This window comes from Enhydra lutris, unplaced genomic scaffold (genome assembly GCF_002288905.1).
Source record: "Enhydra lutris kenyoni isolate GAN:26980312 unplaced genomic scaffold, ASM228890v2 scaffoldscaffold57, whole genome shotgun sequence".
Classification (NCBI taxonomy): Eukaryota; Metazoa; Chordata; class Mammalia; order Carnivora; family Mustelidae; genus Enhydra; species Enhydra lutris.
The window spans coordinates 12,090,769-12,118,620 of record NW_019154141.1 but is presented as its reverse complement, the minus strand read 5'-3'; the positions used below and the strand labels follow the sequence as shown (position 1 = coordinate 12,118,620).

Here is a 27,852-nt window from a genome sequence, read left to right as displayed (position 1 = left end):
GCAATGTGCCCAAGAGGAAAGCGTTATGATACAAAAAGCTGCCAAAGAAGGAATCAGAACCAGTTTACAGGCAGCTTAACTCAACATTAGAGCTCACTGGTTAATTCTGTTTCAAAACTCTGTTTCGGGGCGCCTGGGTGGCTCAGTTGGTTGAGCAACTGCCTTCGGCTCGGGTCATGATCCCAGAATCCTGGGATCGAGCCCCGCGTCGGGCTCTCTGCTCAGTGGGGAGCCTGCTTCTCCCTCTCCCTCTGCTGCTCTGCCTGCTTGTGTCTCTCACTCTGTCAAATAAATAAATAAAATCTTAAAACAAACAAACAAACAAACAAACAAACAAACAAAACCCCTCTGTTTCAAAACTATGTGTTTTCTCCTCCAAAATGCTAGAGAAGTAAATAAGTTTAAAAAAAAGGGGGGGGGAATCCTGAGACAAAAATGAACTTAGTAACTTAGTAAGTCCAGGAACTTGGCTGTGAACTTTTGAAGGACACAATCATAGTTTCTCTTTCCCCTATAGCCAGTTCCTTCTTTGGTCCTGGGCAGCCATTAAAAACAAAGATGGGGCTAAGTCTTTCTGATCGAGGCACATACCTCATGAATCCTCAGATGCTCAAAGACTGGGTCCCCCAAGACTAGTTGCTTGAAAATTCAGCCTTAGGTGGAGTAAATTCCACCAAAGGCTAAATACCAGCCCCCAAATTGATAATCATCAAGAATCATGAAGGAAGATTAAAAAGAACACTCAAGAATGCAGGAAGCTGCAGAGAAATAAATTGATAGAATTCCCTAGGTTTCAGTGATTAGCACAGACTGTACAGTACTTAAAAGGAAGTTGACTTGAGTCTCTGCCCCATACTGTTTAGTTATAAAAAAGAATACTGGGATATATGTCCTTTTCTATAAAACATAGGTTGGAGAATGGGAACGATAATATTTGTATAATTTATTGATTCATTGAACATCTTCTACAAGGCACTTCTTTTTTTTTTTTTTTTTTAAAGATTTTATTTATTTATTTGACAGAGATCACAAGTAGGCAGAGAGTGAGAGGGAGAGAAGCAGGCTCCCTGCCGAGCAGAGAGCCTGATGTGGGGCTCGATCCCAAGACCCTAGGATCATGACCTGAGCTGAAGGCAGAGGCCTTAACCCACTGCGCCACCCAGGCGCCCCTACAAGGCACTTCTGATGTAAAGATAATCACTCCTCAAAACAACTGCAACAAGTGAACTGTTAATTATCATATCCCATCTTAGATAAGGACACCGAGGCATAAAGCTTAGATAGCTAAAGTCACATAGACAGGATATGGCCTCAGAAGTGTATATTCATAAAATCAGTATATTATACTGTAATAACAGGCTTTAAGTATAAAAGATTTACTAATAAGGATTGTAATTCTTAATTCTTAAGGATTAAAACTATCTGTAGAACCCTCTGAGAGAAAATATCCTCACCATTCAGCTTGTTTCCTTTGTTCTGCCAATTCATGGAGCCGCCGAAGGGCTTTTTCTTGTTTCTTCTCATCTTTACGGGATCTTGAAGAGACATTTCGAGCAAACTCTCTCTGCTTAAGATCTTTCAATCTCTGGGGTAACAAAAAAAAGGAAATAGAGGGTGGGTGATTTAGAATAACCTGGGGGTCCTGAAAACAAGGCCTTTAGAATATTTACCTCAATCAGTGGTTACAATGCTAGCGTAGAATACAGTTATATTCTGATAGTAATTGAAAACACAATGGCTGATTACTTTGGATAAGACACTTGGAATACCTGCACTTCTAATTAGGACAGCATACCATTTGCTTTATGGGGCAAAATTAAATGATTTCGGAAGCAACAAGCAAATTTTAGAACACTAGGAGGAAAGAAAAGGGACTATTTAATCACCTGCTCCTCCAGGATGCAAAACTAGACAAACAGAACATGAGATAAACTGTAATAACACAAGCCAAAGAGAACAGAAAGGGGTTAGGCTAGTACAGAAAATTACCCAGGTGTAAGATCTTAAAAAGCAATGTACAGCTTACATGGGGAGGTTATTTGAATCAAAATAACAAATAGAAAGCATACTTTTATTTCACCATAAAAAGGTGCTGTGATTTCTTTTCAGCATGAACAGTTTTCCTTTGACTATGAAACCAACCATCTTCCAATGCTCGCATGTTCAGAGCTCAGCAGTCTGACCACTTGCGTCTGGTCAGTCTGCTGAAATGAGAGAGTAATGTGTATTGCTCTTTCATTCCGTCATGGCCCTGAGAGGAACATCCAGGGGATGAGGAGGGAAAATAGAGATAAGTCAGAGAATTTATTGCTTAAAATCCTGATAAAGAATGGGTTTTTCATTCTCAGAAACTTCTATATAATTTTCCTTAAAAACAGAACAAAACGAAACAAAACAACAACAACCAAAAAAAGAACAGTGCTATGACACACTGGTGACAAAGTCCAGACATATCTGCAATGAAGACAGAACTAAAATTATTTCCAACACACCAGATAATATAGAAAACAAACCGAAACAAAATACATACATTAGCCTATGCTTTTATAATAGCATTAGGAAAAGGAATTTGACCCAATATAAAGTGGACATTGCTTTGTGGAAGGGCATGATGTTCAACAGACAGAGGATTTTTTCTTATCTAATATTTATGAAATGTGTTTTGAAATCTTTTGAATTGGGAGGGGGAAAAGGGTGAAAAGACACACACAAAAAAAGATATACAGCTAAAGACACTAGTAGAAAAACTCACTCTTGTGATCTGGGCTCCCAAATTAGAAGGATTTGCTTTCAATACATCAGCTGAAAATGTCACATCACAAAGAAAAAAAAAGTAAAAATAAAACAAGAGTGAAAGAGAAAAAAAAAATAAAGCAAGCATTACTACACAGGCTCTCTTAGTGAATCTGCAAACTATTATACTGAACAATCAGGGACAAAGCCATCAACTCTAAAAGGGTCGGGGAGAAGGGAAGCACCTGTACAACACATATATGTGTACATACACACAGACTGACACAGTAATAATCTCTCCTAGATAAACAGACCTATCTGAATTCAGGAAAAACAGTTAACAGAACTTCAGGAAAGACCACTGCTACCTAAAAACAGTCAATCTTATTTTCATTTACCTTTATTTTGGGAATGTTCAAGTAACCAACAGCCGGCAAATTATTTTACGGAAGCTGGCTATCCAGAATTAAGACTTCTTAAAAACCTCTTCAAGATGGCGAATCAATTATTTTGAATAAGTATGAATTTCAATTTCCTCCTTTCAAGGGGAATGAGGCAGAAAGAGCCTGTCAGGACTATTATATGATTATTTCAGGCTACAAACCTAGTTTTTCTCTGCGTCAAACATTTACCAAGTTTTCTAGCCAAAATTTAAATAGAACATGTTTTTCTCATATCTGCCATCTTCTCTTTAGCCACCCCCCAGGCCTGCAAAATCTCCCTGAGCCTCATCGTTTCCTTCCTTTTACAAATATTTCATTACTTTTAGTTAGGAGTTATTTCCCAAACTAAAGAACATTGTTTATTTTTATTATTTTATTTTTTTTGTAGGCAGCAAAGCAAGGTTTATTGAGTGATTACAAAGTGATAGTACAAAGTTACTGAGAAGGGAGGGGACCCGAGAGGGTTACCCCTAAAGGACACTGTGTAAAAGAATGAGCATTTTATCAAAGCCTGGAGTTTCCAGGCTGAGTCAGACAGGGGTTAGGTTTTCCAGTCATTCAGCAACCACTTGATGCAACCTTGAAGTTGAAGGGATAAAATTATGTCCACATCTTCCTGAAGATGCCCTATCTCAAATTCCTATCACAACATAATTGTAGGGAGGGAAGAAAATGTGGTATCAGTAAAACAAATCCGAGTTATAGCCCCATTCTAGGCAAAGATATACACCTATATGGGGAGTAGCAAACATTCCTAAATCACCTTTGCAAACTTTATTATCTTTTTAAAAAGATTTAAGTAATCTCTACACCCAGTGAGGATTCAAATTCACAACCACAAGATCAAGAGCCACAAGCTCTACCAACTGAGCCAGCCAGGTGCCCCTACCTTTACAAACTTTAAAGTCTGGTGTCTCAATGTAAAACTAGGAACTCCAGAATTCTAACCCAAACTTTAAACATGGGGCTTGGCAACTCTCCCAAACTCAAAATGTGTATTGAGGTCTCTAAGATGAGGGCATTTTGATGATAAAAATGGATTCCTAATTCCAAGTCTTTCCTTTCTACCCAAGGTCAAATTAAATTCTCCTCACAAAGTCTCTACTCATACCTCATAAAATTTTCTTCTTTCTGAACTGTCTTAGTATTCATCTAGCAACCAACATACTTTGTACTAACTCTGCTACCTAAAAACAGCCTCATCTAGCAACCAACATACTTGGCACTAACTATACTTATTCCTGCCCTTCAGAAAGGCAGTCTGTGTGTAGTTTCAGAGTCAGAAAGACTTGTGTCCAAATTCATTCATCACCAGCCAAGTGATTTTATCTCTCTGAGGCTCCAGTTCCTTCATTAGAAAAACAGAGCCATTCTGGCAACAGATTTATGAGGTTAAGTGTCAAAATAAATAAAAAGCATGCTGCATGTGTAAAGTGTTTAATACTGTCTCTTCCTTTTTATCTGGAGCAGAGACTATAGCTGATCTTTTTACATTTTATTTTTAAAGTAATCTCTACACCCAATGTGGGGTTTGAACTCACAACCCTGAGATCAAGAGTCCCATGCACCAACAGAGCTGAGCCCCCACTTTTTTAAATTAAAAAAAAATTTTTTTTGAAGATTTTATTTATTTATTTGACAGAGATCACAAGTAGGCAGAAAGGCAGGCAGAGAGAGAAGAGGAAGCGGGCTCTCTGCTCGAGCCCAATGCGGGGCTCGATCCCAGGACCCTGGGATCATGACCTGAGCCGAAGGCAGAGGCTTTAACCCACTGAGTAACCCAGGCGCCCCTAAATTTAAAAATTTTTAAAAAGATTTTGTTTGAAAGACAGAGATCACAAGTAGACAGAGAGGCAGGCAGAGAGGGGGGAACGCAGGCTTTAACCCACTGAGCCACCCAGGCGCCCCTTAAATTTAAATTTTTAAAGTAATCGCTATACTCAACATGAGGCTCAGATAGCTGACATTTATCATCAACCCTAAAGTGTATAGAACAGTATTAAGTCTACAGAAAGTGTCTGGTAAGTGCCTGGTGAATAATTTGGCTTAAACACTGGATCCTTAATTTTTTCCCCCAAATAACTTTTTTACCATTTGTAGAAAAGTTTGACATGAAAAAAAAAAAATTTTTTTTTAAGAGAGGGAGAAAACAGAGAGAGGGACAGAAGTATTTTCTTTTCTTTTTTTCTAAGAGAGGGAGAGAGAATCTTAAGGAGGTACCACATCCACCGCATAGCTGCAAGTGGGGTGTGATCTGAAAACCCTGAGATCATGACCTGAGCTGAAATCAAGAGTCAAATGCTTAACCAACTGAACCACCCAGGCGCCCCTGATAATTTTCACGACTCTACTAGGGACAATGTCAGGTTAATATAACATATATGGTTTTCCTAGCTATTATTCTCATCCAGTAAAGAAGTCTCATTCTTCAGAGAATCAAAAAACCTAAAATGTTAAGCCCCTCATTTCTGGACAAAATTAAGCCAGGGGTGCTTAGCTGGCTCAGTTGGTAGAGCACGCCACTCTTGATCTGGGGGTCATCGGGTCATGCACCCACGGTGGGTGCAGAGATTACTTTATTATTATTATTTTTATTAGAGAGAGAAATAGGGAGGGAGAGGGAGAGAAAATCTTAAGCTGGCTAGCACACTATGCGTGGAGCCTGACTCGGGCTCGATTTAACAACCCTGAGATCAAGACCTGAGCCGAAATCAAGAGTCAGATGCTTAACTGACTGAGCTACCCGGGTGCCCCTAGAGATTTTTTTTTTTTAATAAATAAATAAAATAAAAATTTAAAAAAAGAATTAGACCAAATAGGAAAAAAAAAAAAAAAAGAAAAAGATATGAACCAGAAAGTTCTCAATTCCTATATAAAAAGTAATTTTTGTAAAGGTAAAAAGTCCCTAATTCAGAATTGGATTTTCCAAAGTTGGCTAGTATATTCCAAAAGCCTGGTTCATTTGCAACTGAATGTTCATATGAAATTCTCTCTGGGTCGTATACTTTTACTTTCCTCTTAAATTCTAAAGAGGAACACAATTTCAGGTAACTTCTTCAAGGTGAGAATAGAGGAGAATAGAGAATACCTGCCTGTCAGAGACAGAGCTCACATAAGGAGACCAAATATTATCCATGTGCCATCAATCCAAAACGTCTTGAAAGGCTGAGCAAATTTCATCCAGGCATAGAAAAAATTCAAGTTAGAATCCAAACTGGGACACAGACTGATCTGAGGGGACATAATTAATCATCAAAGCTAACTTCAACTATGTCCTTATCTCTGAAAATTATAAAGTACGCTTTCTGAAGTGTTGTTAATAACATTGCTTCTTCATTGAACTATACTAGTAAAAATTTAAGCCACGTAATACATTTTTAGCTGGACAGTATTTCATTCAAAGAAAAGGGAGACCGAACACCATTCAAAATGAAAGAATTTGAAGATCCTGCTCTGAAAAACCAATAGCATGTTTCCAAAAAAGTATACATTTGCAGCACAGAACAAAATGGCCACTTCTCACTGATTCTCAATACATGGTAGCCGGGGTTTTCATTAAACTTCCCAAAAGACCAACATGGGGGAGATACACCTTAACAAATAATCTAGCTCTTGAAATACCCATCAACGTAACCATGGCTCTTGAGCTGAAGACCACTTCAATGTAAATGACATTCCAGTTCTTAAACACCGCCTACATAGCACTGTGCTGGCAGCAAAATGTCCACTACAGACAAACTCCGGCTCCACTGCCCAACTCTGAACAAATTAAACCAGAGAAATGAGAATCTGGTAAATCTTACCAGGTTTTTAATGCGGGTGATAAATTCGCTTACATTATCAACAATGTGCAGTATAATAGCAAGGGATGACGCTGTTTGACCCAGGTATGAATGACACAAAGTTACATCTGCACATAATTTCCCCTAGCAACAAAATATGGGTCTGAATTAATAAAATATTTTTTGCATCTTTTGTTGCTATTTTTTTCTAACAAAAATTAATGCTGTAGGTTTTTTTTTAAATATTGGGTATAATCTACTAGGAATAAATCTATTGTCTTTCTCAAGTATTTTATTGATTTTTATTTAAAAGATTTTATTTTTTTATTTGACACAGAGAGAGAGAACACAAGCAGGCAGAGCAGCAGGGAGAGGGAAAAGCAGGCTCTCCCCTGAGCAGGAAGCCTGATGTGGGGCTCGATCCCAAGACCTTGGGATCATGACCTGAACCTAAGGTAGCCACTTAACTGACTGAGCTACCTAGGCACCCGTCTCAAGTATTTTAAATCTATTACTTCAATTTAAAGAAAAACAGGCTACTGCTTTCAGATTACGAGAATTTCAGACATCAAAAAACAGTATTTCCTATTGCCACTAAAAATCCCATGTTCTAATATTTACTCAACTCTAAAGAGAAAACCTGATTTTGTCTTGTTAGGGTCAAAAGATTATCCAGTTTCTTCCTCTTACCAAACAACCCCACTCTCCCAGATCAGGGACCCAAGCTTAGCCTTCCTTTGTACTAACCCTGCAATCACATACTGTTGTCAACGGCACAAAAGAAATAATCAATAAACATTTACCAAACTGGTTTCAGTTTTAAAATGAGTTGTTGAGAAAGGGAATACGAATACTTTATGTATTATTTGTTGGTTATGAACAGAAACAGGAAACAGCAAAGAAATTGTTCCCACCTCAATCTCTTTTTTTGGCTAAGTATAATCCAGTTTTTTGTTGTTGTTGTTGTTGTTGTTTTTTAAAGTAATCTCTACTGAGATCAAGAGTCACGCTCCACCCACTGAGCCCAATTCAGCTTTTTCTGAATCTCAACCACTCCCTTTCCCCTATGTCATCAATCCTGCATACCCCAAATCCATGCCCTCTTTTCCCCAGTTTCCTTCCTCTTTCTCATGATACAACATCAATCTCTTCTCCCTTCCCAAAGTAGAGTAATCATGCTAGCTATTACTTGTCCAGGTTTCCTAAATGCAAATTCTTTGGTGTTTGATACTTCTGAATGAGACCATCCAGAACATCAGTATGTGGTGAGGAAAGAAAAAGACCAGGAAAGAGCACAGAAAGCCTCAGTATTAAACTACTCAGGGAAGGAAGACTGTAGCTGAATGATTAAGGAAATCCAAGTTACTGGACACTAGATGTAAATTCTTTCTTTTAGCACACGTTCATCAGTAAGCTATGACAATGTTTATTAAGTAACAGAGAAAACCAAATGTTTGGTAACAGAGAAAACTAAACATTAATGCTGATCGTAGATCCTGAAAACATCAGAGGAAAGCAGAGTAGCACACATTCTTTCCTGCTGGCTAAGAGTAGTCTTAGTCAGTTATGAAATACTTACTATTTATGCCCAATTATTTTGCAACACAATGACTATTAATATAATTTGATGAGTAACAAATTAATATGTCATAAAGCTATTATTAAATATTCATTTCAATATGTTCAGGAATTCAGCAAAATGCCTTAAAACATGGTGTATTTCTGCAGAAGCAGGGTGCTTCCTTTACCATTTTTTTCACACACCTATGTATATGTACACATAGTCACCATCACCACCACCAAATTTTAAACTGCATGAAGTTTTAAAAATAATTTTGAGATACATTTCACATAGCATAAAATCACCCATTTAAACTGTAAAATTTAGTGGGTTTCTCAGAGTTGTGCAACCATTAACACCATCTAATTTTAGAACATTTCCATTACTCCCAAAGGAAGCTCCATGCTCATTAGCAGTCACTCACCATTACCCCTTTCTACCCAGTTCCTGGAAACCTAATATATGCTCTCTACAGACATGCTTATTCTAAACTCTTTATATAAATAAAATCATACAACATGGGAGGGTTGTGACTGGTTTCTTTGACTTAGCATAACACTTTCGAGGTTCATGCCTGCTGTATGTATCAGTAAGTCATTCTTTCTTATTGCTGAATAATATTCTATTGTACAGATGTACTACATTTTGTTCATCCATTCATCAACTGGTACGTATATGGGCTGTTTCCACTTTTTGGGTACTATGAACAATCTAATACACGTTTTTTTGAAAAAGATTTTATTTTTTGACAGAGAGACAGCGAGAGAGGGGACACAAGCAGGTGGAATGAGAGAGGGGGGAAAGCAAGCTTTCTGCTGAGTGGGGAGCCCAATGCGGAGCTCAATTCCAGGACCCTGGGATAACAACTCAGCCACCCAGGTGCCCCTTTTACGCACATTTATTTGTGCACATATATTTTCATTTCTTATGCATGTATATTTTCATTTCTCTTGAGTATATGCTGGTCATATGGTAAACTCTATATTTAACACATTTTGACAAACTGCCGAACTGTCTCCCAGGGGGGGCTAGACCATTTTACAACTCCACTAGCAATGTAGGAGTGTTCCAGTTTTTTCATATCCTCTCCAACATATCTTACTGTGTCTTTTAATTCTGGCTATCCTAATGGGTGTGAAATGGTATGCCATTGTGCTTTTGTGGATAATGAGTTTTAAATATTACTATATATGGGGTGCCTGGGTGGCTCAGTAGGTTGGATGTCCAACTCTTGATTTTGGCTCAGGTCATATCTCAGGGTCATGGGATTAAGCCCCATGTCAGACTCTGTGCTCAGTGTGGAGTCTGCTTGAGGTTCTCTCTCTTACCTTCCTTCTGCCCACACCCCCGACCCCATGCGCATGATCTCTCAAGTAGATAAAAAAATCTTAAAAAAAAAAAAAAAAAAAATCTATATATAGATAGATCTACAGCTACATAGCCTTCCAGATCATAACTGCAGGCAAAGGTATGCTCTCACTGTAAAATTTAAAGGAGCATAATTCCCAAGAACAGTTTAGGCTTATAGCAAACAGAACAGCAGCATCTCAGTTCAGAGCTCTCTTTTCAGGACTGTCACTCACAGACTTATCATTGTTTCTTAGGCTGCTTTACCTTTTCAGACTACAACAGAACATACAGCCCTCATGCAAGAATCTCCACCACAGTGCACGACTCTGATGAATATAAACGTACAGGGGCAGAAAACAGGCTGAAAAGTATAGAACATAAATAGGGTAGAATCATTTTTATTCATACTGGGAAAGTGTGCCAAGATAAAGAATGGAGTTAGAAATTCCTAAGAAGAAAATATAGGGTTTACCAGCAAACTAAGTTCCCAAAGGGTCTGTTTAGGGTCATCCCTGCCTGCTCACAAAAGCAGACAGTTTCCCTAAAGAGAAACAGTTTTCTTTTTTTTTTTTCTTTTCTTTTTTTTTTTTTAAGATTTTTATTTATTTATTTGACAGAGAGAGATCACAAGTAGACGGAGAGGCAGGCAGAGAGAGAGAGAGAGAGGAGGAAGCAGGCTTCTTGCTGAGCAGAGAGCCTGATGTGGGACTCGATCCCAGGACCCTGAGATCATGACCTGAGCCGAAGGCAGCGGCTTAACCCACTGAGCCACCCAGGCGCCCCAAGAGAAACAGTTTTCCAAGGTTAAATAGATTGTGATAGCTGGATGTAAGAAGTCTACCCCCAAGAAAAGCAGTGGTAGTGAGTATGTAAGATTCAACAAGTGAAAAGGCTCAAAACATGCCCAGGTTTTGGAAGACTAGCCAAATGATGTCAATTCTCTTATATTAAGCAAAACAGTCCCAAAGAAAAATAACATACACAGTGGTACAAACTTTTATCTCCCTGCTACAGGTTAATAAAATAAAATTATAATATGCTCAAATTCTTAGATGCATTCCTCTTTACACACTTGCTTTGCTTCTGTAAGCATAATCTCTTCAGAAGTGACATATGCTATTTAAGTCAACATTTATGAAATGTTAGGATTCATAAATACTTCATGGTTTTCCTAATCTATTTCATGACTTTACAATTATCAATTTACGGTTTTCTAAGGATAAACATTTCATAAACACATGAAATACAGATACGTGTAGAATATCTTCACTGGTATCTAGTCTTGGTGGTTTCACTTCTTAAGTTATTTTAAAAATAAGCTCGATGCCCAATGTGAGGCTCAAATTCACAACCCCAAGATCAAGAGTCGTATGCTCCACCAACTGATCTAGCCAGGGGCCCCTGTGGTTTCATTTCTTTTAGAAGGATTCATTTTATTTTTAATTTTAGCCCCAGAATTATTTTTCAATTTTACTTTTTTTAAAATTGCCTTTTAAAAATTTACTTTCGTGTTTCCCTTGCCCTGAATATCAAAGTAGCACCAAAAAAAGAAAACTCAGTCTGAATTTCCTCAAATCTACAGTGGCTTGCCAGAGGTCCAATTGGTTTTGATATGCTTACTGTCCTGATGCCCTATGTACCAAGCATACAGAGGATCAAATGCAGTAAAGATCTTGAGAGGCAAAATGCAACGAATAAACAGTGAATCTTCAAGTGGAAAGTGACTCCAAACTTGAATGAAGGCCATGTGAAGTCCAAAAATGATTATTCCTTCCATCACCAAGGAATTTCTCAGACCTTATTTCAATTGAAAACCTATTTCATTTTTGAGTAATGAGGAAAACTCTAAAATCTCTGTTCCTTAATAATACATATTACTTGATATTGTCACAGTCAACTAAAAGTAAGCAATGCTGTCAAAAAGTAACTAACAGTTTAGACAAAGTTAACTAAATTATGCAGTAGTAGATTCCATTTTGTAGAGAAGTCATTGATGGCTGCTACAGGCTTACTCTGTTTTAGTTCAGCTATTTAAAGCTCATAAAACTACTTTTACAGTTGAAACAGACATGGTACTAAATGAGATTTCAGTGTTTCCAAAAAAAAAAAAAAAAACGTAAAAGGAGTTTCATACTGAACCAATTTTAGCAGAAAGAGGCAGGCTGAATCTCTCCTCTGACCAAGACACTGATTTTTTGTACAAGTAAAAAGAATTTCTCTAAGCTGCTTTACTGTATCAGATTTTGATAACTGGATAAGACTACCACAGGTAGTTCTCAAACTGCAAAGTTGGCCCCTTAAAGAGGAAGAAGGAGGCAGCTTTTCAATGTGCTACTTCTCCAGTGTCAATTTGAATGCTGTGGGTAGAAGCCTGTGTGGAGAGAAAAGGAAGGTATGGGCCTGGGTCACAAACCCAAATGTCTAGAGGGATTTGACAGTTAATACAATGAGTCATACAACTTGACATAAGAGCAAAGATTATGTGGAACCACAGATAACTGAACGTTAGCATGTGCCTGTCTGAAGAGACAGCAACTATTCAGCTTTAGCCAATTGTTGTATTAAAATGTAGGCCCAGTGTTCTTAGATATTTCATTTTTTTCAAGGTAAGTTTGAATTATGTAAAATCTCATTTTAAAAGCTGGGAACCAACCAAAATTAAAGGGAAAAAATCTAATACTGCAAAGGCCAGACAAAACACATCTATGGGACAATTTGTGATCTCTGGCTTATGTACTGGAGGCTGGTGAGGAGGACCCTTAGTGCCACAAATAAGGGAGAGTAAGACTGGGAAAATCCTGACTAGGTAACAAGGCACCAAAGAAAGCAAAACAAAAATAACAACAAAAAACAGTGTTAGAAATAAGACACTATTATTGTGCTGCTACAAATGCACTTTCAAGAAAGAGAATGTTCTTTACAGTTTGAAATTTAGGCCCTATGAAAACTCAAGAAAATGATTTCCATGGTCATATCCACTAAAAGACATGTTTTTGGATATACAAAATAATGAAAGAGGAGAGGAGGTAGAGAAAGAAGAATGTTTAGTTTCGAAGTAATTTTGACTGTACCATAATTAAGCCAAGAGGGACAGAAGATAGATACTAATATTAAGCACTGAGGCATATCAGGACTGAGTTATATAAAAAGGAATCACAGACTGGGCTATCTCTTAAGTCTGAATGTCTTCCCTTCAAAATGTATTGAAATTATTACCTTAAAATGAGGGTTAAACAGCTGACAAGAGCCAAAATGTCTCATGAGCTTTTTCATCTTTGCACATCCGGCTGGGTCTTAAAATTTGTGGGTTAATGACTTTCTTCACAAAAATCTTAGAAAATTTGAGAAAAACTAGAGTAGTGAGCAGCATATAACAACCCCCCTCCTCCCAAATCACCACAAATGAGGGTGACCATGTAGCCTTCTTCTGAGAGATTATTTGTGCTTCATGAAGATAAGGGTATGTTCAGGATCCTGTCTATACTAGTAGTTTACCACTAACATGATAGATTATTTCTCTGGAAATTTTTAATGGTGAAAATCTGATGGAAGATGCAAACTAGGGATTACTCATATAGGGTTGAATGTACTTACCCATTATCTCAGATTCATAATAATCCTGTGTGCCTTCCTGGAAGACAAGACAGGGCGTCTTTATGATTTTAGAGCATGAATGTGGAAAATGATAGGTCCATTTGTATGGTAAGTTCATGTCCATCAAAGAGGAATGAAAAACAGGATGCACCTCCTCTTAGGGATTATTTAGCTATGTTGTACCAAGGGGATTAAAGGCTCCTTAGAAATTCTAAGTACAGGGAAGAGTAGAACTATAAAAAATTTAGTACTGTGCATTTTCTGGTTTATATATCTATAGCATTGTTTCAAGATTCTACTATTTGCACTAAGAGAGCAGTATAAAGAAAGATGAAAAAGCTTACATTTCAACCAAATAAAGAACACTCCAAGAGCAAACAGAATAATAAACTCATACTATTGCTGTTCTTTTTTAATACCTAGGAAGGGGCTTTTGATCATGGTGAAGAAATAAGTTCACATACATTCATTAATCATACTAGCTAAAGACTTCTTCCTTGACCAAAGATCATAGACATATCTCTATATTCATGGAATATCCCTCTAATATCCCTCTAAGATATCCTCACTTTTGTATTTTCATTTTGATGATAATCTAAAAACAACAACAGCAACAACGACAAAAACAAACAAACCTGGAGTAATAAACATTCGGGATCATCTAGATGAGTATTTTATAAAAGTTTAGAACACAACTGGGGACTTAAAATGATAGTGATCTGTTTGTACCAAGCAAAGGCCAAATGATAGCACAATACCACATGTATTTGATAGTTTTTCAGTAATCCTAACAGAACAGGGTTTCTCAATCTCAGCATTTATTGACATTCTGGGCAAGGTAATTCTTTGTTGCAAGGAACTTTCTAGTGCGTTGTAGGATGTTCAGAAGCACCCCTGGCCTCTACCTACTACATGCCTGTAGCACCACCCTCCTAACTGTGGTGATCAAAAATGTCTGTAGGCAGCGTTAAGTGTTCCCTGGAGGACAAAATCTCCCCATGTGGAAAACCACTATAATAGAGAAAATCAGAGAGAGAAGTGGGTCATCCCAAAGTGCAGAGGAGAATAAACATGCCAAATTCAAAAGAACCAGAGCTGCAACGATTACTACTACTCTCAAAAGTTGAAAGCAACATCACTAAAACATTGTCGTCCACCACATTAATGTTGTCAATATGAATTTCACTAGTTCTGTACTTCTGCTCAGATTTAACTTGTAAATCTGGTGCTTTGATAGAATTTTTTCCCTTTAAAGAGCAATATAAACACCATTCAAGTCTGAATGACAATTTTCCTGATTTATTTTTTCCTAACAGAAACTTTACTCAAGAGACTTCCCTTTAACAGAAAATGTAACCTTTTAAAATTCCTTTTGGTGCCTAAAGTTTCTTCTGGAGTCTTCTAATTTGTCCCTTTTTTTTTTTTTTTTTTAAATTTTAAGTAAGGTCTACGTCCAATGTGGGGCTGGAACTCACGGCCATTAGATTGAATCACATACTTGACCAACCAAGCTAGACAGGCACCCTATCACAGTTAATTCTTTTTTTAACAGATTTTATTTATTTATTTGACAGACAGAAAGATCACAAGTAGGCAGAGAGGCAGGCTCCCCGCTGAGCAGAGAGCCCAATGTGGGGCTTGATCCCAGGACCCTGAGATCATGATCTGAGCTGAAGGCAGAGGCTTAACCCACTGAGCCACTCAGATGCCCCCATCACATGACTGAAGGAATTCTCAAGAGCCCAAAAAGGCATTTATGTGTTTAGATGTTAAATGTCCTTCTTAATTCTGTAAAAAATAACCCCCCAAATTTGAATTATATATACACTGAAAAGGTTGAGAAATTACTGGATAAGCAGTATTTGCTGTTATAACTCTTTCTTTCTTGACACATGATTCTTTGAAAAAGTAAGATAATTGCCAAAATAACTTGGCTATATATATCGTAATTTTTAATTCTTCAAATTAAGCAGAAGTGGCAGTATAACAATGTCCAAAGGTGTATAAAAAGTTCAAAGCTGTGTTGAATACAACTCTACTAGTAGAATAATCTTAAATTGGTTAGGTGTGGTTAAATGTGGAAGAAACTATTGCAAAAAGTATAAAAGTTTACAAACTATCCTTGTGTTGGTAAAACTTAATCAAAGCTTGCCCTTTACCTGTGCACTGAAATCTTATGGTTGGTTGAAAGACAAAGCAAAGGTAAAAAAAAACATTGGTTCAACAGATCCACTTAAGAGAGCATTCTAGCAATGCTCATAAATTTTACAGGTTTAACAAATACAACTACCAAACCTCCAAAGACTTAGCAAGTTCTATTAAAATCATCCCAAATCAAATGGCTCAAAATTCTTTAATAAGCCAGAACTGTACTATAAGAAATTAAAGATTTGTTTCTTCTTTCTAAAATCCCCCCTGGGGAATTACTGCTACCTTCTTTATGTGTGTAACTAGTTAGGTACAATTTTATTTTCTAAACCAATGAAAGAAAGAAAAGACTGCAAAGAAAGAATAAACCACTTTTTAGCAAGCTCTTCAACATGAAGCATCAGAGGGCTTTTTTTGTTGTTGTTATTGTTCAAGTTAAGATAGCATCTAATTCTGTTTTTCTTTTCAAGATTTATCTATCTTCCAAGGCATTCCAAATAACAAAACTGACTTACCGATAGGAAACAGTAGCCAACAAAGCATGAATATATATATATAGAGGATGAAGTGACCAGAGTCTGGGATAATTGTTCAAAGATTGACATGTTCGGAAAGAGGGAGAAAGGGAAACAAAGCTTATAGTGATCCTCAGTTGAACTACCAAATTAAACACAAATACAGAAACCATTCAAAGCCAAGAACTTTATGAAGATTTATAAAGCTCACAATTCTTCACTCTACATAAATTCTCAGAAGGTCTGTTGGGACTTCTGTCACTGAAAAAAAATCAGGTAAGTCAGATGGACCTCAGATAAAGACTAGAGATATAAGAAACCATAGTCACATTGATAAAATTCAATAGTTTTAACAACAAAGTTTTTTTGTTTTTGTTTTTTTTTTTGTTAGCAAGCATTTCCTCACCTGCTTGTGTGCATGATCGTAGGAGTTGATATGGTTGTCAAATTCTTGATGTTTCTGATACTGCTTATCACAGAGTTCACAGTAGAAGTTGGCTCTGAGGTCTTCCAATGCTTTGGCAATTGCCTTCTCTTTGTCAACATAATCCTATAAAAACCACAAAACACAAACAAAAAATTAAGTTGGTAGAATTTATTTTTTTTATTTTTTTTTTTTAAGATTTTTATTTATTTATTTGACAGAGAGAGATCACAAGTAGACGGAGAGGCAGGCAGAGAGAGAGGGAGAGGGAAGAAGGATCCCTGCTGAGCAGAGAGCCCGATGCGGGACTCGATCCCAGGACCCTGAGATCATGACCTGAGCCGAAGGCAGCGGCTTAACCCACTGAGCCACCCAGGCGCCCCAAGTTGGTAGAATTTAAATGAATGTTATAAAGAGGCAGTCTTACCTAAAAGAGAAAAGGGGGCTTATTTAGCAGTACCAATAAAAGTCAGATGGAACACAGTGGCAATCTGGCAGGGTGATTTGTGTGTGGTTGTACTGATAGATTTCTTTTTTTGTAGACATTGTGTTTTATCTAGTAAACTTATACTATTAATTAATCCATGTGTTTATCATGGATGGGATACCATTAATGATAAAGGATTTCAGGCAACTTACTGTATTATCTAAATTAATAGCTGTCTTTAGGGACATCTGGGTGGCTCAGTCCATCAAGCATCTGCCTTCAGATCAGGTCACGATCTCAGGGTCCGGAGATCAAGCCCTGCATCTTGCTCCCTATTTGCTTCTCCCTCTCTTCTGCCCCTCCCTCTACTCATGCTCTCTTTCTCACCTCCCCTTCTCTCTCAAATAAATAAACTCTTAAAAAATCAGTTGTCTTCAATTAGTCTTTTTAAGATATATTTAAGAGAGCATGCATGTGCACGCACACACACGCATACACACAAGCAAGGGGAGGGGCAGAGGGAGAGAAGCAGACTCCCTGCTGAGTGAGGAGCCCAAAGACTCAGGGCTGGGTCCCAGGACCCTGAGATCATGACCGGAGCAGAAACCAAGAATGAGATGCTTAAGCAACGGAGTCACCCAGATGCCCCCAAAAAGAATTTAATTTTTTCTTTGCTTTTTGGCATTATGGTGTCATCCCCTACTCCTACTTCTGGCAAACAAACCAACCAACCAACCAAACAGAAATAAACATCACAATTTTTTTTGAAAGTAGGATCCATGCCCAGCATCAGTAATATCCAATGCTGGGCTTGAACTCACAATCCTGAGATCAACAACTGAGCTGAGATCACGAGTCAGACATTTAATTGACTGAACCACCCAGGTACCCTAAAAAACACAATTTTTATTGCATTGTAGAAACCACAGAAGTAAGTATAATCCCCAAAAGAAGCACTACAAAACAAAACAGAGCAACTTATCATCTGAAACTGAAATCAGGGCTGTGAGGCACAAGGGCTTTTCTTAGGACATGTGGGTGACACTGGAGCTTGGTGTTTAAGCAAGATGGGGGTGCTAGATCAGAGAAGCCTCATTAATAAATGAAAGAACCTATAACCGGGCTGGAGAGTACACAAGGACCTCTGCATTTTGGCTGAGGGAATCAAAAACACTCTCAGAAAGCATCCTCCAGTTTAGCCCTTTAACATTTTCCTAGATTAAGATCAACAAAACAGAGGTTACAAATCAAAGATTACTAGACACACAGAAGAGAAAATAAATCTATCCACAGGGACCCTGGGTGGCTCAGATGGTTAAGCATCTGCCTTTGGCTCAGGTCATGATCCTAGGGTCCTGGGATCGAGTACTGTATCAGGCTCCCTGCTCCTTGGGGAGCCTGGTTCTCCTTCTGCTTCTGTCTCTCATGAATAAATAAATAAAATCTTAAAAGAAAAAAAAAGAAAGAAAGAAAATTAATCTGTCTATAAGTGAAAGTCATTGGAAACAAGCAACAGATTTAGGCACCCCAAATCTCAGATATTGGAATAGTCTGTTACATAATATAAAGTAACGAAAAAATGTTTAAAATATAAAATGGAATTAAAACAACGAGCAAACATTAAACATATTTAACATATTTTAAAAACTAGGCAGGGGCGCCTGGGTGGCTCAGTGGGTTAAGCTGCTGCCTTCGGCTCAGGTCATGATCTCAGGGTCCTGGGATCAAGTCCCGCATCGGGCTCTCTGCTCAGCAAGAAGCCTGCTTCCCTCTCTCTCTCTCTCTCTCTCTGTCAAATAAATAAATAAAATCTTTAAAAAACAAAAAACAATAAAAACTAGGCAAACTACAGGGGCACCTGGCTGGGTCAGTTGGTAAGAGCACATGACTCTCAATCTTGGGCTTGTGAATTCAAGCCCCATGTTGGATGTACAGATTGCTTAATTTTTTAAAATCTAATCCTTAAACAAAAAACTAGGGGTGCCTGGGTGGCTCAGTTGGTAGAGCACATGACTTGATCTCAGGATCACAAGTTGAAGCCCTATGTTGGGTGTGGAGCCTGCTTAAAAACAAAACAAAACAGAAAACAATATCAAAAACCTAGGCAGACTACAGAAAGACCAAAATGAGACTTTTATAATTGAGAAACCTAACTGTAAAAAATAAACCAAAAAATTCATCAGCTACTTAGAAGATGGATTAAAAAAAGCAGACCAGATACAGCTCAAAAAAGAAATTGGGGGTGGGGGGTGGGGTGGGGGTGCGCAGGGCGGAGCCTGTCCAACTTTTTGATCTCAGCTCAGGTCTTGATCTCAGGGTCATGAGTTCAAGCCCCGCACTAGGCTCTGTGCTGGGCTTACTTAATAAAAAACAAAACAAAACAAAACAAAACAAAACAATAAAAATTTAAAAAACACAGTAGGGAGGTGAAAATGTTCTGGAATTAGATGGTAGCAATGGTTGCACAAACTTACAAAATATATTAAAAACCAATGGATACTTTAAAAAGGTGAGTTTTATAGTATGTAAATTATATATCAATTCAAAAAAGATGTAGTAAACAAAAAGAGGTAAGAACTGAAATTACTTAGAATGTGGCAGAGACAAGCAAACAGATAATGTGAAAAAGAGGTCTAGGAGTCATGAAGAATATAATAAGAATATTAACACACGTATAACTGGAATCCCAGAAAAAGAGAACAGACAGCAGAGATGAGAAAAATATCTGAAGATGGAAAGGCTAAGGATTTTTTCAAATTAGTAAGACAACTCCAGATACAGGAAGCACAAAGTATACCACACAGGCTACATAAACAATATGCACCTAGACACGCTGAGTGAGACTACAAAGGGAAAAAAGACCATCAAATCATAAAATATCCAGGGAAAAAAAAGATCACCCACAATCAGTTTGACAGCAGTTTCAAATGCAACAGAAGGTAAGACAGTGTGCTTCAGCGGGCTGAGAGAAAATATATGTCATTCGTATAACAAATGACCTATTTTTCACAAACGAAGAAATGAAGAGTTTCACCACCAACAGATTCATTAAAAAGAACCTTTCTAAAGCAGTATTTCTGAAATCACAGATTGTGACTCACCAATGGATCACAGCATTAATTTAGTAGATTGTAACAGGCATGAAAAGGGGAAAAAAATAGCAAAATACAGAGTGTATTTCACATAAGGCTAAATACTATCTTGTAAAACTTTTGTTTCAGTTTTAAGTGGTGGCAACAGTAAACGTATTTCTTACTGTGGGCCTGAAAGTCCTGGCTTCCTGAAGCATATGCTTTAGGGAAGAAGGAAAATGATGCCAGTAAAAAGGTCTGAAATCTGAAAGTAAATGTTAAGCAATAAAATATATATATATAACAACAAAAACACCCAGTTTGCAGAACTGAAAAAGGATAAAAGCTAAATGCTAGCTATAATGGACAAGTATAACAGAAGAGGGCGTTCAAAGTTCAAGTGTTCTAGAGTCTTTCTACTAATTGAGATACAGTTAACTTTGGACTTTGTTAAATTAAGCATATTTACATTAAAATTCCCAGAGTAATTATTAGAAGGCTAGAAATAGTAAAGGGGGGAAAAGCAAGAAAACTTCAATTTTATCAAGGTAAACAGTTCAGAAAAATCAGGAAAACAGAAGTTAAAAAGACAGATTGGTAAGTAATCACAAGAAACGTAAATGTACTAAGAAGCTTCCAGAAAAACAGAATCCAACTATATGCTGATTACAAGCGATACCCCTAAAACACAAGGACTTAGAAAGTTGGAAGTTAAGGGATAGAAAAAGATATGCCAGGCAAATACTAACCAAAATAAAGCTGGAGCAACTATATCAATACTCAACTTTTTAACTTGGAAAACATTTTTTTTTCCTTTAAGTAATCTCTACACCCAATGTGGGGCTCAGACTCATGATCCAGAGATCGAGAATCGCATGCTCTGCTGACTGAGCCAGCCATGTGCCCCACCTTTTTTAGACTTTATGGCAAAAAGCATTACTTGAGACTGCAGCCAGTTAGAAGCTATTCTCCAAATAAGCCGCACAGTTAATCTGAAAAGCCAACATAGATATATTCCTTATCCATTGGTCTTTATGAGGTTTTGGCTAAAAACTACAAGACTGACCCAAAAAGGTGGTCCAATTTGCCTTACCAGTTCCATTTAAAAACTAAACATCAAATGACATCTCAAAACAAACTGAGTACAGTTGAACTTTGAACATGGTTTTGAACTGCACAGGTCCACTTATATGATTTTTTCCCAATACAAAGTTTGGGAGATTTGCAAGAATTTGAAAAAAACAGATAAACCACATAGACTAGGAAAAAAAAAAAAAAAGAACATTAACAGTTGTTAATGAATAAAATACATGTAGATACTAGTTTATCATTTACTACCATAAAAGACATACAAATCTACTATAGAAAGTTAAAATTTAGGGGTGCCTGGGTAGCTCAGTTAAGCCATCTGACTCTTGATCTCAGGGTCGTGAGCTGAAGCCCTGCGTTGGCTCCACACTGGGCTTGGAGCCTACTTGAAAAGAGAAAGAGTTATCATTTATCAAAACGTAGGTGCACACTTACAGACCTTCCATGGCACCACTAGTGGAAAGAAATGTAAACAAACGTAAAGACAATGTATTAAGTCATAACTGCATAAAATTAAATGTAGTACATGCTGTAACATGATTTCATAGCCATCTCAGTTGCTACTGGGATGAGCTCAAGTGTTACAGGTACCACTTACAACTGTGTGAGATGCTAATCATCTCTGCATGAGCAGTTTGGCTCTCTGGCAAGCTGGGTATTGCAGTAAAAAGTGGTATCTCCCAGATCTTGTCTATTTTTCATTATGTTTAGTGCAATATTGTTAACCTTGAAGAACACCACAGGACCCACACAAAGTGCCACTAGTGATGCTGAAAGTGCTCACAAGCAGAGAAAAGTCGTGATATTCTAAGGAAAATTTAAACTGCTTGATATAGACCACAGAGTCACATCTCCAACAGTGGCAGCCTGCCATGTCAAGATTAATAAACCTTGAAATGTTAAGTGTAAGGACCATTGTAAAAAAAAATAAGAGGAAATCCATGAAGCTGTCACTATAGCTATATCAGCAGGTGCGAAACGGTTTTTATTTTTATTAATTAATTTATTTATCGAGAGTTAGCTGGAGTAGAGGGAGAGGATTTTTTTTTTTTTTTAATTATTTTTATGTCAGGAGCGAGCCTGTGTGCGGGAGTGAGCCTGTGTGTGGGAGTGGCAATCAGAGGGAGAGGCAGGTTCCCAGCTGAGCAAGGAACCTGCTATGGAATTTGATCTCAGGACCCTGAAGTCATGACCTGAGCCCATGGCAGATGATTAACTGGTTGAGCCACCCAAGAGTCCTGCAGAGACAGAATCTTAAACAGGCTCCAAGCCTAGCGCAGAGATGGACATGGGGCTCAATCTCCCAACTCTGAGCCAAAACCAAGAGCGGGATGCTTAACCATCAGAGATACCCAGATGCTCCATTTTGTGAAAAACCTTTTAATCTCACATTTAAAATGCAGTTTTTGGGGTGGGTGGGTGGCTCAGTAGTTAAGCATCTGCCTTCGGGCTCCGGTCATGATCAGACTCGCTGGTTGGCGGGAAGCCTGCTTCTTTCTCTGCCACACCCCCTGCTTGTATCCTCTCTCTCGAGGTCTGTCTCTCTGTGTCAAATAAGTAAAATCTTAAAAAAAAAAAAAAAAGAAAGAAAGAAAGAAAGAAAAGAAAATGCAGTTTTTGTGTGGGTTTAGGATTGCTGTAAGAAAGGAATATGTACAGACTTTAACAGAGTCTGTTTAAAAAAAAAGGTTTAAAAAAAGCCAAAGGGATTATATGACAACTTAAAGCAAAAGGTGAAGGATCTAGGGGCGTCTGGGTGGCTCAGTGGGTTAAAGCCTCTGCCTTCGGCTCAGGTCATGATCCCAGGGTCCTGGGATCGAGCCCCACCTCAGGCTGTCTGCTCTGCAGGAAGCCTGCTTCCTCTTCTCTCTCTCTCTGCCTACTTGTGAAATCTCTGTCAAATAAATAAATAAAATCTTTAAAAAAAAAAAAAGGTGAAGGATCTAAAGCTGGAGAATTAAAAGCCAGCAGAAGATGGTTTGGTAATTTTTACAGAGGTTTGGCTAAAAAATGTCAAGATAACAGGAAAAGTGGCTTCTGCCAACCAAAAGGAGCAGACAGTGCCTAGACACCATCAAGAAAAACACTGAAGAGAAAGGTAATCTGCCTGAACAAGTTTTTTTTTTGTTGTTTTTTTTTAAAAGATTTTTATTTATTTATTTGACAGAGAGAGAGAGATTACAAGTAGGCAGAGAGGCAGGAAGGGGGGGGTAGGCTCCCTGCTGAGCAGACCCTGAGATCATGACCTGAGCCAAAGGCAGAGGCCCAACCCACTGAGCCACACAGGCACCCCCTGAACAAGTTTTTAATGCAAACAAAAGTACCCTATTCTGGGGAGGGGGAAAAGTCAAAAGGACATTTATTAGAAAGGAAGAGAAGCAAACACCAGGATTAAGGTAGGAAGGGATAAACTAACACTACTGTTTTATGCAAATGCAGTTGGGTTTATGATTAGGATTGCCATTATCTATAAAACTAACCCCCAAGCCTTGAAAGGAAAAGATAAGCGCTGACAGTCTTTCCATTGTACAAAAAGAAGGCCGGGACAACAAAAATGCTTTTTCTTGATTGGTACCATTGATGACTTCAGGGGATGTCAGGAAGTACCTTGCAAGTAATGGACTGCTTTTCAAAGTCCTTTTGATATTTACTTGACAATGCCCTTGGCCACCTAGAACTGGATGAGTTCAACAGCAAAGGCACTGAAATGGTCTATTTGTCCCCAAATACAATGTCTCTAATTCAGCCTCTAGATCAGGGGGTCATTATACACAGTACACTATAGAAAGGATTGTCAACACTATGGAGGCGACCTTAAAGGGAGGAGAACCTCAAAAAGGAGGATTATTCCACTGAAGATGCCACTGTTGTTACAGAAAAAACCACGGAAGCCATAAAAGTCCCAAACAGTAAATTCCTGCTGGAGAAAACGGTGTCCAGAAGTTGTGCATGACTTCACAGAACTTAAAATACAGCCAATCAAGGAAATCACAAAAGAGATTATAGATACGGAGGGGGGAAAGAAATGGTGGTGGGGAAGGGTTTCAAGATACGGATTTTGAAGAATTTCAAGAGATAACAGACACCACACCAGAGGAATTAATGGAAGATGAGTGCTTCCAAAACCAGTGCCAGATAATAAGGAAGGAAATGTAGAAGAAGCAGTGCCAGAAAACAAACTGACATTACACTATCTGGAAGAAGGGTTGGGATAATTCAAGACTGCTTCTGACTTCTTTTACCACATGGACCCATCTATGATATGGGCATTGAAATTAAAGCAAAGGATAGAAGACGATGTATAGAGACTTTTTTTTTTAATTTTTATTTATTTATATGAAAGAGACAGAGAGAAAGCATGAGCAGAAAGAGGGAGAAGCCAACTCCCTGACAAGCAGGGAGGTCAACCCGGGGCCAGACCCCAGGAACGCAAGATCACAACCCCAGGACCCCAAGACCATGACCCGAGCCGAAGACGGATGCCCAACCGACTGAGCCACACAGGTGCCCTAGAAACATTTTCTTAAAAAATGAAAAAGAAGTCAGACAGAAATAATGATGTTATTTCTGTAAAGTTACACTAAGTAACTTCTATTTCCCCTTCTACATCTTCCACCCCTTATAAGTGAAACCAATCTCTCCTCTTCCTTCTCAATGTGAAGACAGTAAAGATGAAGACCTTTATGATAATCCACTTCCACTTAATGAACAGTATATAATCATTATGCCATATAGTTAATAAACTTATCTCGTGTGTGTGCGTGTCTTTGTATGAAAATGTAGTAACTATATGGAAAGACTTGCATGAGACAAACGTTTTTGTGTCATCATCATTGCCTAAATATTCATTATGAAGGACATCATGTATAAGACTATGATGGGAAGTGGGTGGACTATCCTTACATAGGAATAAGGTAAGTGACATCTGGTAGGAAATTAATAATGTAATGTATTGGTTTATCTGTGATGGAACTAGAGGGTATTATGCTTAGCGAAATAAGTCAATCAGAGAAAGACAATTATCATATGATCTCCCTGATATGAGGAAGTTCGGAGGCAACGTGGGGGGTTTGGGGGGTAAGAAAGGAATAAATGAAACAAGATGGGATCAGGACGGAGACAAACCATAAGAGACTCTTAATCTCACAAAACAAACTGAGGGTTGCCAGGGGGAGGGGGTAGGGAGAAGGTGGTTGGGTTATGGACATTGGGGAAAGTATGTGCTATGGTGAGTGCTGTGAAGTGTAAACCTGGCGATTCACAGACCTGTACCCCTGGGGCTAATAATACATTATATGTTAATAAAAAAATTTTTTTTTAAATAATGTATTGGCTTTCTTACTATTTTTTGACTTTGCTTTCAAAGAACTATATTATGGTACGGTATGGCTTTCTCCCTTGCAACTGGAGAAGCTGAGTATAACCTCAGATAAAAATATATGTATTAAATATAACAATGTTTCTACTACTTTATTATGAATATGACTGCTGTATGTCATAAAAACTTTATAACCATTAATTAGTGTATAGGCTAGACTACTATGAAACAACTGTACTGATTACACTAGGCTAAAATGAAGCAATCATACCACTGCTTCTTCATTACCAATGCATGAACTGTTATACTTGTAAACTGTTTCCCATATTATCTTTTCATTTTTGATGTCTAGTATTAGTAGTAAGTATAACATCTACAGTGTTTTGTATCAAGTAAGACAATACTGATTTAGGTACAGACAGATGGTTCATCTTATGAACAGAGGACATGGGATGCCTGGGTGGCTCAGTCAGTTAAACCTCTGCCTTTGGCTCAGGTCATGATCCCAGAGTCCCGGAACTAAGTCCTATCAGCAGGGAGGCTGTTTATCTCTTTGCCTGATGCTCCCTCTGCTTGTGCTCTCTCTCTCTCTGTCAAATAAATAAAATCTTAAAAAAAAAAAAAAATAAGGGGCGCCTGGGTGGCTCAGTGGGTTAAGCCTCTGCCTTAGGCTCAGGTCATGATCTCAGGGTCCTTGGATCGAGCCCTGCATCGGGCTCTCTGCTCAACAGGGAGCCTGCTTCCCCCTCTCTCTGCCTGCCTCTCTGCCTACTTGTGATCTCTCTCTCTGTCAAATAAATAAATAAAATCTTTTAAAAAATAAATAAAATAAATAATAAAAAATTATGAATTAAAAAATAAGAGGATATAACACAGTATCAGTAAATACAGTACAGTACTGTAAATATATCTTCTCTTATTTTAATATTTGCTTTTTGCTAGCATACTTTATCATAAGAAACTATATAACATATATACAAATATGTGTTAAGCAACTGTTTCGGTTATTGGTAAGGCTTTTGGTCAACAGTGGGCTCTTACTAGATAGTTATTATGCATTTTTGACCATGTGGGAACCCCTACGTTGTTCAAGGGTCAACTGTGTATACATTTGCTGTAAAGGACTACAGAGGAATGAGAAGAGGAAAGAAATGATAAATGATGACTTGTGAGCCACTTACAGCAGGGGTACATAAATCAGTCTCACAGTTAGTAGACCTTTTCAGTTAACAGAGCTGAGGATAAGTCTCATTTCCAAGACTTCTAAAATTGGTTTTTCTATTCAGTTTTGTATCTTCGGTATACACTTTCAGGGCAGTTCTATCATCTACCATTTCTCACATAAGCTATTTAATCAGTAAACAAGAAAAGGTTGCTGTATTTTGTGGAATGCCAGGATGAACCAGTTTGGATAAATTTATTAAAACTAAAAAGTGAATATACAGTACATGATAACTTTTGTCATATTCAATCATTCACCTAATTTTTAAAAAGATTTTATTTATTTATTTTAGAGCTAGGGCGAGCACAAGCAGGAGGAGGATCAGAGGAAGGGACAAGCAGACTGCTCTAAGTGCAGAACCCTGAGATCATGACCTGAGCCAAAAATCAAGAGTCAGACACGTAGAAGCCATTCAGGTGCCTCTCATTCACCATAATTTTTCCTAAGCACCCTGGGCAGTTTCATTTTGTCTGGCTATTAAGTAACTTGTGGATATTCTTCCTTATCAGTGCTGGTTTTCTCAAGCTAGAAGTCAGAAAACTCACTTTCTCAACTTCCCTTAAAACCAGGGTTCAGACATGTGATCTTCCCATCAAATGTATCTGCGTAAGACTTCGATTTAAAAGTGAGCAGTATATTGGGGTGCCTGGGTAGCTCAGAGGGTTAGGCCTCTGCCTTCAGCTCAGGTCATGGTCTCAGGGTCCTGGGATCAAGCCCCCGAATCAGGCTCTCTGCTCAGCAGGGAGCCTGCTCCCCACCCCCCGCCTCTCTGCCTACTTGTGATCTGTCAAATAAATAAAATCTTAAAATAAACAAACTTCTCTTATCTTTAAAAAAAAAAAAAAAACTGAGGTTCAAAGAAGCAGAGCTACTAGCATGTCAGATGACAAGATACATCCTATACCCCCTCACAAAACAGAAATGATAGTATATTAACTGCTACAGGACAGGGTAGGTAGAGACGGCAAATGGGAATTAGAGCTCTGCCTATTACTGCATCTGTAATTAAAGTAACAAGAATTTTATTCAAAAGTGAAAATCAAGTAATATAAATACAACTATAATTGTATGCTACATACTAAGTGTATTTACTAATATTAGGTGGTAGAAGAAATTAAAGGGAATAAGATGACAAAAGCAGGTTAACCTGCCATTTCTAAAGTAAATAATGGACA

The 27,852-nt window shown here is 38.0% G+C and overlaps 1 protein-coding gene across 4 annotated transcripts in view; it reads right to left on the bottom strand.

Moving 5' to 3' along the window:
* LOC111158121 (G-patch domain containing 8) overlaps positions 1-27,852 on the bottom strand; it is a 108,172-nt gene that overhangs the window by 7,683 nt on the left and 72,637 nt on the right. For 2 of the 4 annotated variants that reach the window (XM_022519984.1, XM_022519985.1), the window contains 2 exons: positions 16,533-16,676; positions 1,455-1,585 (listed from right to left, as the gene is read on the bottom strand). In XM_022519984.1, the coding sequence (XP_022375692.1) occupies positions 1,455-1,585; positions 16,533-16,676 (275 nt within the window). Of the gene's footprint in view, positions 1-1,454; positions 1,586-2,069; positions 2,252-13,085; positions 13,221-13,463; positions 13,501-16,532; positions 16,677-27,852 lie in introns of those variants that run through there. The other 2 variants (XM_022519987.1, XM_022519986.1) reach the window with 2 other exon arrangements.